Source organism: Vigna unguiculata, chromosome 4, assembly GCF_004118075.2.
Source record: "Vigna unguiculata cultivar IT97K-499-35 chromosome 4, ASM411807v1, whole genome shotgun sequence".
NCBI lineage: Eukaryota > Viridiplantae > Streptophyta > Magnoliopsida > Fabales > Fabaceae > Vigna > Vigna unguiculata.
Genome location: NC_040282.1, coordinates 28,712,109 through 28,724,504, shown reverse-complemented (window position 1 = coordinate 28,724,504; position 12,396 = coordinate 28,712,109). Strand labels below are relative to the sequence as shown.

The 12,396-nt window shown below is 29.5% G+C and overlaps 1 protein-coding gene across 1 annotated transcript; it reads left to right on the top strand.

Moving 5' to 3' along the window:
• Nucleotides 1-415: 415 nt before the first annotated feature.
• LOC114180681 (vinorine synthase-like) lies at nucleotides 416-1,735 on the top strand. Its single transcript, XM_028066984.1, has one exon. It carries the CDS (start codon nucleotides 416-418, stop codon nucleotides 1,733-1,735), a length of 1,320 nt encoding a protein of 439 aa, XP_027922785.1.
• The last annotated feature ends 10,661 nt before the right edge of the window (nucleotides 1,736-12,396 follow it).

Genomic DNA, 12,396 nt, shown 5'->3' with positions numbered 1-12,396 from the left:
TCTTTTTCATATAACTATCTATTACAATTACTGTTAATAACATAATAGGACTTAATTACAGATATTTTAGTTTCTTGTTGTTATAAATAAACGTAAACACTTAATGAATTTTGTTAACAAAATAATATAAAACAACGATGCATATATTGATTATTGTAACGTTATTTGATGTTTCAATGCTGCATTAAAAAAATATATAACTCTCGATTTAACCAAAACAAAACAAAAAATAGCAGACTTTTCTTTGCAATACATAGATATTGTGAAGTGATGGTCCAGAAGCAATTAAAATATTCATTTTCTACATTGTTTACAACTTTCCTCAAATAGTGTATATAAACAAATACCAAAGAACAAATCTCTTACTAGATCTCTTATTCATATCTAAATTCAAGTTTGTGTGGTTATACTGAGAATGGAAATTAACATCACATCAAGAGAAACCATTAAACCATCAGTGCCAACTTCTGCAGAATGCAAAACCCTAAAATTATGCTTGTTTGATGTGTTTCAACTCAACACCTATTTTCCATTGATCCTTTTTTACAGCAAAACTAACAACCTTAAAGAATTCTCAGATGTCTCAACTCAGTTGAAGAAATCACTCTCTGAGGCACTAACAATTTTCTACCCTCTTGCAGGTAGAAGATGTGATTACTTTTCCATTGATTGCAACGATGCAGGTGCAATTTTCATGGAAGCTTCAGTGAACACCACCATGAAAGTGTTCTTAAAACCACCAAATCTAGAACTGCTAAACCAGTTACTTCCATGTGAGGCTAACAAGTGCCACCCTCACGAAGAAGTGTTGCCCCAGTTACTTGTTCAAGTAAACAAATTCCAATGTGGAGGAATAGCCATCGGGTTGTGCAACCTCCACATTCTCTTGGATGCATATTCTTGCAGTGTCTTCTTGAAAACCTGGTTTGCCATTTGCAAAGGGTCAAAGGAAGAAATCTCATGGCCAGATTTCTCTTCTGCTGCTTCTTCCTTCCCTCCAAGAAACACCACTGGTGTACGTGCTGGAATGTTGAATATAAACAAGGACTCGAACATAGAAGAAAACTGCACCACAAGAAGATTCTTGTTTGATGACAAAGCCATCAATGAGCTAAAATCCATGTCAACATGTGATGAAACAAAACCAACACGGTACGAGGTAGTATCTTCATTCATAAGCAAACATATGATTGTAGCAATGAAAGAGGACAAAACAAGACCAATGGTTGCATTGCATGTTGTGAACATGAGAAAAAGGATGGGGGAGCCTTTCTCAAGAGGTGCTGTTGGAAATTTGTTGTGGCCTGCATTGGTTGTTCTTGAGGGTGTGAACAAGAACACTGAGATCATAGATTTGGTTGAAATTCTAAAAGAAGGACTTGGAAAACTAACTAAGGATTTGTTTCTGAAACTGCAGAATGATCCTGGTTTTTTATGGAGTGATGAGTGTGCAGAACTAATGCTTGAAGGTATAGCAGCAAATAAACCAATCTCATTAGTGTTCACAAGTTGGGGTAATATGGGATTCAATGAAGTGGATTTTGGTTGTGGAAAACCTTTGTGGCTAGCTCAAAGAGGAGGTACTAAAGAAAGTATCCCAAACACAGTGATATTGATGGAAACAAGAGAGGGAATAGAGGCATGGATCACAATGCCAGAGAAACATATAAGTATTTTGGAACATGATGTGGACTTCCTTCTATTTGCATTGCTTAATCCTAGTATTTTAATCTAAATGTTAAACCAATGAAGGTAATTAAAATGTAACGAGAGTTCCTTTTGTTTTATTTTTTCTTAACATCAATGCCGAAATAAATTAAAGTGTTTTATCTTGGCATTAGGAAGAAAGAAATGGTGTAATTAGAGTTGCTGAGAAGATTGATTTTTTATTTCTTTTTAATTATGTTTTCAATCCTTTAAATTTTTGTTTATCAAATTTTAAAACAATTCAATTAAGGTTTTATCGTTAAATTTTACAGTAAACAGTATGACGTGACAGTTACCGTCATTATGTTTAAATGTTATTACATAATATATTATTACAAGATATTTTAATTACGAGAATATCTTTTAGGAGTTTACTGTATTTAACAAAAAATATTCCTAAAATAAATAAAAATTATAAAATTAACAAAAAATAAAATTAAAAGATAAAAAGTATATAAAATTATAAAATATAAAATTAAATAATAATTAAATCATTAAATAAAAAATAAAAAACATAATTTTATAATTATGTAATTTTGCTGTTAATAATTTCATATTCCATGTATGACAATTAAGAAAAGAAGATACTAGTAAAATTATTGCATTATGTAAGGTTTTCCTTTTCAGTCTCAATGTTTAAGGGCTGTCCCAAACACCTAATGGGCCTAAGGGCTGGCCCATAGGGTGTCCAAGGCCCTAAAGCAACCTAACCCTTCCATTCTGAATTCATTTGTAAAGATCAGTGCCCTTACTCCTCTCCATTTCTCCTCACAGAGCTTTGCTAGGGTTTAATCCCAATCTCGATCCAATGAGCTCAGTTTCGTCTTCTAGCTTCGTGTAAGTATTCTACAACTTATACCTCGCTTTTCCGTTCGTATGTTCATATTTCTAGTTAGGGTTCTGTCGTAGGCTTATGTTAAAAGTCGCTCCGCTATTCTTTTCCAGCTCGTTAATCTATCCCTGGAGCTATTGTGTTCCGCTATTGGAGTCGAACTCTTCTTCTAGCCCTTTCCAGGTAAGGGGAAGTTAGGGTTTACTGTTTTATTGCGTTTTCCCACCTGCTTTGGTTTTATTTCGTGAGTTTGATGTTTGGTTGCCATTAAAATTGTTTGGGAGCTGTTAAAAACATGGTTTGGTCTGATTGGATGCATGTGTCTGCGTGAATAGTGACGGGTTCTGGTTTTCTCGCCCAAGCGAGTGTGTCTCACCTAGGCGAGATTAGCAGCAACTCACCCAGGCTGCTTGCGCGAGCTGTCGCTCAGGCGACGAGCTCTTGTTTTGAGCGAGAGCACATCTCGCTCAAGCGAGGAGGTCTCGCCTAAGCGAGAGGGCGCGATAGTGCCACTGTTCTTGATTCGAGCCCTCGCCTAGGCAAAGGGAGCTCGCCTGAGCGAGGGAAACCTCTCGCTTGACCAAGGCCCTTCTGCCTGAGCGAGGGGCTGGGCAAGGGGTGTGTTTACTCTTTGGTTTCTTTGTTTTTGGATATTGATCATATGTTTGGACTGATTATGCCTTTTAAAGTATGAATTGAGTGACCTTGGGTGAATATGATGAATTATGGTTTGTGGCTTATGATTTTAACATGAGTTGAGTATGATGTATGTATGGAATGATTCATGGGCTAAAGATCGTGAATTGTGGCATGGTTTTGGAATGGAAATTTATTGGAGGCTAGTTATAAATGTTGGCATGAGGTTCATATGAATGGCTAGTACATATTGGATGGTTAAACATGAATTGTATGTGGTTAGGACGTAATTCCTTGAAATCTCCAGGTGAGATTTCAGGGTGGTGCCTCAGTTGGTCGGGACGTAATTCCATGACCCCTGTTAGTGGGAGTTCATGGTGATACCCCATCTATACAATTTAGTAAGGATTCAAGGTAAGGTTGCATCCTAACACTCTAAAAAGTTAGTTAGTCTCACATAGAGCGGACTAACTCTTATGGTGAGAGTAGTAGGAGGCCTGAAACTCATTAAGGGCTAACCTTGTGCGTGGGGGATTGAGACATTGTAACACTTAGCTCGGGGGTGAGCAGAGAAATCCACCACAGGTGCAAGCATTTGCTGAATCTGACTAAATTATACGTATCCGGATGAGTCGTGTCTAAGTTGTAGTGTATTTTCTGAAAGGTCATAACATGTTTGGTTGACATATACTGCCTAGACTGTGAAATAACATGTAATTGTATGATAAATTGTTTTATACTCTAGCTTACCCTTTTGCTTGTTTGGTTGCTTGGTATGTGGTTCTTCTCCTTTTGCGATGATCATCATTTTATTGATTTGAGTAGATGCGAGAGGTACTCGAGGTCAACAGGGAAGGGATGATTTTGCTGCATAGTCTACTTGAACCGGACTTCTTTTTATTTGGGTTTTTTCCCAGGGTTATGGCCCTTGTACTGTTTTGTCCTTTAGCACATTATCATCTGTTGTTAAATTCTTGAACTTATTTTTGTATTGACATCTTGGTGTGCCTTTTTTCCTTCCGAGTATTTTGGATAATTATGTGGAGTGACGCTATACTCCGGATCTTCGCCTCTTATAGTATCTGTGTGAAATGTTATTTAATTAAAGTATTTATTTAAATGGGATATTTATTTAAATGGGGTGTTACACATTACCCATTTCCTTTTGTTGACATGTATTCACATTTTCATATTATCTACTTTTTTAAAATGAAAAAACTAAATTTTATTAATTTTTTATTTTTTTATTTACTTCTCTTTGCTCTCCATAATAACTACTTTCTTTATATAGCACAAATACTCTCTTATTTTCTAGATTACATAAAAAACATTAATTTAAATAATTAATAATTATTTTATTATATGAAAATTACATATCCAAAAAACTATAAAAATATAGTAAAATATTTTGTTCATAAAAGTTATATTTATGAGATTTTTACAGTAAAAAGTATGACGTGACAGTTATCGTCATTATGTTTCGATCTTATCACATAATATATTATTACAAGATATTTTAATTAAGAGAATATCTTTTATAAATTTATTATATTTAATAAAAAATATTCCTAAAACAAATAAATATTATAAAATTAATAAAAAATAAAATTAAAAGATAAAAAGTATATAAAATTAGATAATAATTAAATAATTAAATAAAAATAAAAAAATAAAAAACATAATTTTATAATTATAATTTCACAATTTTTAAATATTGTAATTATGTAATTTTACCGTTAATAACTTCATATTCCATGTATAATAATTAAGAAAAGAAGATACTAGAAAATTTATTGCATTACCCATTTCCTTTTGTTGATATATATTCACAATTATAATTATGTGATCATTTTCATATTATCTACCTTTTTAAAATGAAAAAACTAAATTATATTTATTTTTTATTTTTTATTTACTTCTCTTTTCTCTCCATAATAAATACTTTCTTTATATAACACAAACACTCTGTTATTTTCTAGATTACATAAAAAAATTTAATTTAAATAATTAATAATTATTTTATTATATGAAAATTACATATCCAAAAAACTATAAAAATATAGTAAAATATTTTGTTCATAAAAGTTATATTAATGAGATTTTCTTCATATAAATATAATTATATTTTGTTCATAAATATGATTTTATCTTTATATGATTTTTAAATATATGTTGTAAAATATATTTTATAAATAAATTTATTACACTTTAATATTAATTATAAGTTTTTTATTACTGTTTTATATTTTCATATATAGTTATGAACATTCTCTTCATAAAAATTATAGTTGTAATTATATTTTTTTATCTGTAGATTATTTTTAAATATATGTTGTAAAATGTATGTTATAAACTAATTTATTTCTGTTTAATATTTTAATTATAAGTGTTCGTTTATTATTATTTTATATTTTAATATATTTTAATTAATTTGTAGTTTTATTAAATTATGATTAATTTTGATATAGTTTAATTTATATTTTTTTAATTTCAATAATTAAAAAATATTTCACAATATTTTTAAACTTTTTGTTAAAAACCTTGTATGTTATGATTAGTTTTAGTTTTATTTTATCTATTATTATTTATTTCAATATTGAAAACATATATTATTTCTTTGATATTTTTTAATATCAAATAAAATATGTTTTTTTATATAGTTTAATTTTTACAAAATTTTATTTACGTGAAACCATATAAAATGACATTTTAGAAGTGATAGTAGTTTAAAAATAGTAAGACTTTCATTATTTTTAAAACACACAATCTCTAAAAACCATTTTTCTAGAGTTCTTTGACTTCTCTCTAAGGGTTCTCCTCCACTGTTCGCTTGATTGAAAATCTGAGACCATAGAAGTGATTCTCGCGACGAGTTCTTCAATTTGGACCGATCAGTTTCTCCGTTTGCATAAGTTAAGTTTAAGTTATTTTCTCTTGGTATTTTTGTTACATGTGAGGCTTTTCTGCTTGCATGTGTTCTTTTGATCTTCTATATGAGTTTCTGTTGATCAGTGATTGTAACGGTAGGTCTTGATCGTTCTTGTGTTGTTCCTAGGTATAAATAGAGAATCTTGTGGAGCAAAAGGTGTTTCGGTGTTCCTTGTGTAAGACCTGGGAAAATTAAATAGTTATTTAATTAATTATTTAAATAGGACGGGTAATGAGAACATTTAAAGTAATAAATGTGAGGAGTTATAACGTGGAAAAGTGCTAGCTCATGTGGTTGAGAGTACTTTGTTGTGTGTGAGGACTTGGGTTCAAGTCCTATGTGTGTCACTTGGATGTTATTTAAATTATGCATTTTTATGTATTTATATATTGAATGCGTGGTGTGATGATAAATTCCTAGAATTGTAGGAGTTATCATGAAATATGGATTGGTTGAATGGTTTGGCCTTGGTTAGGTATATACATAAGTGTAGGTGAACTCCAATGGAAAGGGTAAATGATAGTGATGGGTTATAGGGAAACCAAATCCAGTTGTATAGATGAGGGCACGCAGGTTCGTGTGAGCATCATGTTCCCGAGTCCAAGGCTAACCAGTTGTATGTTTTGAAGGCTATAAAGCCTTAGGGTTAAGGTCTTGGCCAAGAAATAAGTAGAATTGATAAGTTGGGTATATGAGGTTATCTTGTATTTTAGGGTTAAGGTCTTGGCACAAGTGATGCTGAGGATGTCCAGGCGACGGAGTGAGGGCCAGCAGTGGGATTAGAGCTAGGATTTTACTCATGTGTATTTTATGTTTTAAATACAAGACTTGGGAACTTATAACATTATATGGATTTAGTTGTGAATTTTGGCGCGCTAGTTTAATGAATTTAAATTTTTCCCGCGTTGGGATTTTTATCGAGATGACTATTAATATAATTATTTCTTTTATTATTTATTTTAAGTAATATTCCCTAGGGATGTTACACCTTGAATCTGTTGAGTTGTTTGAGATGCTTTGTCAAGTAAGGGAAGCTAGTTTGTATTACATGTATGACTGAGTTTGATAGAGATTGATATTGGCATGTTTGTGATTGATTGAGTTTGGTAATTATCATTAATTGTATGAGTGATTTTGGTATGTAAACTATTTGATGAATCTAGTATGATTGGTTGATTGATTATGAAGGAATTTAGAAAAAAAAAATTGTAAGATTTGAGTCATTGATCAAATTGGTATCAACTCCTATGATTCAAAGATTGGTTTAGACCAATACCTAAAGGAGAAATACCAATTTGAGCTATGAAACGGGTCTGGATTTTCCAAAACCTTAAATTGAGATTGTTGATATTTGATAATGTTGAGCCTCACCATGGCAACGTTGAGCGCTAGTTTTTACGAATTGGTCAGCGTTGGGCACCACTTTCTAACGCTAGTGCCACCTAGTTTTCAACACTGTATCCTCTTGGTAAAATGAAGATTTTCACTTTGTTATCCGTTGGATTGAGATGAAATTTGGACAACTGATCCTAGACGCGCGAGTCTTCATTTTGATCGGTGGGATCTTTTGTTTTAAAGTCTATAGTTAGAGAAATGATTATCACCATTTTGATGTATTTTATGTATGACACCATTTGCCCTGTTTGATTGGTTTTGTTGTGTTGGTTACTTTGAATGTTTTGTGTATGCTTGAACTAGATTCTATAGTCCTTATTGCTATACATTGAATTGAGATTGTAATTGAATGTGATGAATTAAGTTTATAGGAAAATATGACAAATGAAGATATTATTGATTGTTTGGTATTGGGAATTTGATGTTGAATCATGTTTATTGTCGTAACCTAAATCACGACGGGACAGTGAAGTAAAAAGAAATTTGTTTTGAAATAGAGATTTGGAGCGCACCATAGTTCATTATGAAAAACTATGGAAAACCATAAAGATAAAACATAGTTTGTGAAAACTAGATTTTGGTTCGGGAGTTGGTTATGCGTATGGAAGGGTATTAGAACCCTACAACGTCCTTCCAATGGTGGTACCTTTCATTAAATGTACAAAATGATGTGTTTATTATAAATACTTATTTTTCCAATAAATAAGAAAATATTGAAATAAAATTATTTTTTTAGTTGAAAGGACCCCACAAGGATTAACCTTAGTCCTACTATTCTTATTAAAAATGAGAAATCACGGCTATGTAGTTCTTTGAAAAAACTATTTGAAAATGATTTGGAAAATCTTTTGATTTTTGGTAAGTGAACCTGACAAGGACTTGTCCGTTTTTACGTATCTCCATTCACAATGGAGAATCAAGGATCACGTAGTTTTTGGTAGAATTGATTGGAATATTTAATTTTTGAAAGTTACCTTTCGACATTTTTTTAAAACGAGTGTCATGCTACACGTGCAGCCAAGTTGACACAAAAAACATTTTTTTATATTTTGTATTTTTGAAAAGGGGTGTCATGCAAAGCAAGTGGTCGAGTAAACACAAAAACCATTTTTCATAATTTTTGTATTAAAAAAAAGAGTGTTGTATGACATGAGCGGTCGAGTAGCACTAAAAGAGAAATAAAAAAAATAATTTTTAATTTTATTTGTTCTTATTTTTATCATTTTTAAAAGTTTTTACATTTTTGTTTTAATTTAAATATTTTTAGAAAATGTTGTGATTGAAATGTGAGATTTAGTGGTGAAAAAATAAAATGCATCCTAGTCCAAAAAGAAATCACATGAGTGAGGTGTGTGCTTAGTAAAATTGAAAGAATATAAAATAGAATTCTAAATGTAAGCTGTGTGAGATTATTACAATGGAGAGTGTATAAACAAGTAAACAACCCAAAATCACCACCATTCTCCCTCGCGTGAAGGTTTCACCATTTCTCCTTCATTAGTCACGGTGGTGCGTAGTTTTTCTCCAAACACCACCATCACACCACCGTCAGCGGCAATGAGAGCTACCACAGGACCCACCGTGCCGATGTCAATGCTACCAGAGCCCCACTTTTGTTTTTCCTCTATTTAAACATTTATTGGTTTGCCATTTTTATTGTTTATGTAAAACAAAGAAGTCTTGTGTTGATGTTTCAATTCAATTATTTTTGGTTGGAATCCTTATTGTAATTAATCATGTAATAGCAACGAAACAAATATAAAGCATCATAGAAAATTTGGAAATTATGAACTTGGTTGTGTTTTAAAGTGTTCCTATTTCCACTCTCAATATCTTTGCTCTTCGTCTTTTGAATATCCCTATTATTTGCATTTTGGTTTGGTTCTTGGAGTATGATTCTAAATTGAATTGAATTCTGGTATTGGAGATGAGTAATTGTCACTAACGTGAAGTTGAGTTATGGTGGATGAAGATGTAATTGTGTTCTGTGAATGAATTGTATAGATGGAGGATCTGTATCTCTTTGGTTGTGAACATTCAGTTTCGTGGGTGGAAGGGATTCAATAAAATGAAAGGAAAATTGTGAGGGTGGTGATGAGCGACTTATTGGCTTTGGTTGTGACCAAGATGATGATAGTGTCCAATATGTGAATTTTGAAGTGGAAGTTGAAATTGGGAAGAAAACCATTTCCTCGAACCCTGCCAAACTATTTATTTTTTATTTTTGAATTTAATTAACAAAAAAATGAAAAAAAATTAATAATATTAATTTTAATTTAAAAAAATCCTTATTTTACAAAACTTTTAAAAACATAAATTAAAGAAATATTTTTAATCAATTTCATTATTTTTTAAGACAATTTATTTTTATCCTTCTTATTTAACACTTATTTTTAGACATTTTTTTAAAACAATTTTTATTTTTTCGGTCAAAATTGGGTGTTGACATTTATTAAAGAATGTATGTGTTTAGCGTAATTCCATGGATCTCATGAGTAGATTCCATGGTGACGTGTTTGGCTTAATTCCATGGGTCTTATGAGTAGATTCCATGGTAACGTGTTTGACGTAATTTCATAGGTCTCATGAGTAAATTCCATGGGTCTCATGAGTACATTAGATTCTATGGTGGCGTTACTTTAGTCTTTTATAGCTTTCTCTTGTAAATTATATGTTTTTATGTAAGATACTCCTTTTGTAAATTAGCTTACCTTTGCACTTGTTGGTTATTTGTCTTTTCCTTTTGCGATGATCACCTATTCGGTGGGAGTAGATGAAGTTGCAGGTGTAGAGACACCTCTAGTGGATGAGGAGCTATCAGTTAGAGTAGTGAAATGTCTCGAGGAGTTTTAGTAAGCGGTTAATTTTGTATATTCATTCTCCTTGTTGTTTTAGTTTGAGTGTACAAATGATATATTTTTATAGTCTTATCTTTTGTAAATTATATGTTTTTATGTAAGATAATCCTTTTGTAAATTAGCTTACCTTTGCACTTGTTGGTTGTTGTGTTTTGTCTTTTCCTTTTGTGATGATCACCTATTCGGTGGGAGTAGATGAAGTTGCAGGTGTAGAGACACCTCTAGTGGATGAGGAGCTATCAGTTAGAGTAATGAAATGTCTTGAGGAGTTTTAGTAAGCGGTTAATTTTGTATATTCATTCTCCTTGTTGTTTTAGTTTGAGTGTACAAATGATATATTTTTATAGTCTTATCTTTTGTAAGATTGTATTAATATACTTTATACATAGGATTACCTTGTTGAATATTATAACGAAGCATCCTATTTGATTAGTTTTAAATTGCTAAAATGGGATGTTACAATTTCAATAATTAATAAATATTTTAAAACTACCTATCCAAAAAGTTACTTTAAAAGAACTTAATAAAATAGTTTTATTTTAATTATTATTATTTATTTCAATATTAAAAGCACATGTTATTACTATTAGTGGCAGATCTTTAGCCAATATTTTAGGGTGTCAAAATTTTGGTTGAATTACCCTTTTGCTCCATTTTTTTTGTATAAAAATATCAAGTTGGTTTTCTAGTTTTTTTAGTCTCAATTTGATCTCGATTTTTCTAAAATTGATGCAATTTGATCCTTTTCGTTAAATTTCTTGAACTGGAACAAATATTTTTCACCAAAATTAACACTAGGATTATATCAATTACACCAATAAAGAAAATCAGCCTTATTCACAACTTCAATTTTGATGAAAAAATATTGATCCGATTCAAGAAATTTAATAGAAAAATGACCAAATTGCATCATTTTTTAAAAATCGGGACCAAATTGAGACTAAAAAAATTGGAAGACTAAGTTAATATTTTTATTTTTTTATGATAATAAAAAGTAACAAATTCTAATTATTATTATTATTATAATTATAAAATTAAATATAAATAATTATTATAATTTTATTATAATTAATTTTCATTTGTAATGATTAAGTTAAAAAAAATCAAATGAAAAAAAGTGATTAAATAAAACAAATGATACAATATTAATAAAATAAATTTTTTTATTAAAAAAATATTTAAAAGGTAAAATTGAAAAAAAAAATGTAAAAAAACTATTCCTTATATGTAAATATAAATGTATATTTTTTTCAAATATTAAATATATTAAATATATTTAAAATATTAAATTTTAAAAAATATATTTAAAATAATATATTAAATAATATAAATATGACAAAATTTGGGATTCGTGGCCCATTTGTCATAAGAAAAGATCCGCCATTGATTACTATAATATTTTTTAAGTTTAAATATGTTAATTTTTTTATATAGTTTAACTTATACAAAATTTAATTCCATTTATTAATAAATATTTCAAAACTACATATCCATATGTTACTTTAAAAGAAGTTCATAAAATAGTAGTTTAATTTAAGAAATTATTTTAAAAAAATTCACTTTTGTTTTTATTTATTATTTATTTCAATATTAAATACACATTTAATTACTATAATACTTTTAATATTATTTGTGATTATTTTTTATATAATTTAATTTATTAAAAACATATTTCGAGAGTTAATAATAATTAGTTTATTATGTGAAATAGTAGTTTAATTTTAAAAAATCATTTAAAAAGAAATAAATTTTATTGATATTTATTGGATAAAATCATTTAATTAAAAATTTATCACAATTTTTAAAAAATAAATAAAAATGCTAAAAAAACTAATTAAAATTTATTTTTTTTATTTTATTTTTGGTACTAATATTGTCTATATGAATGACATTATTGGAACAACTCTGAAACATTTTGAAGGAAAACTTATTTCACGTGAGGGTTCTACAAGGTTTGAATTATTTGATCTTTGTATAATTTTTTTTTTTTAAAAATGTTTTTAGTCCATGTACTGTATCAATAACTTCTTTTATGTTTT

Bases quoted from the DNA above. Each gene is read 5' to 3' on its own strand.
- LOC114180681 (XM_028066984.1), top strand. From the start codon at position 416: ATGGAAATTAACATCACATCAAGAGAAACCATTAAACCATCAGTGCCA.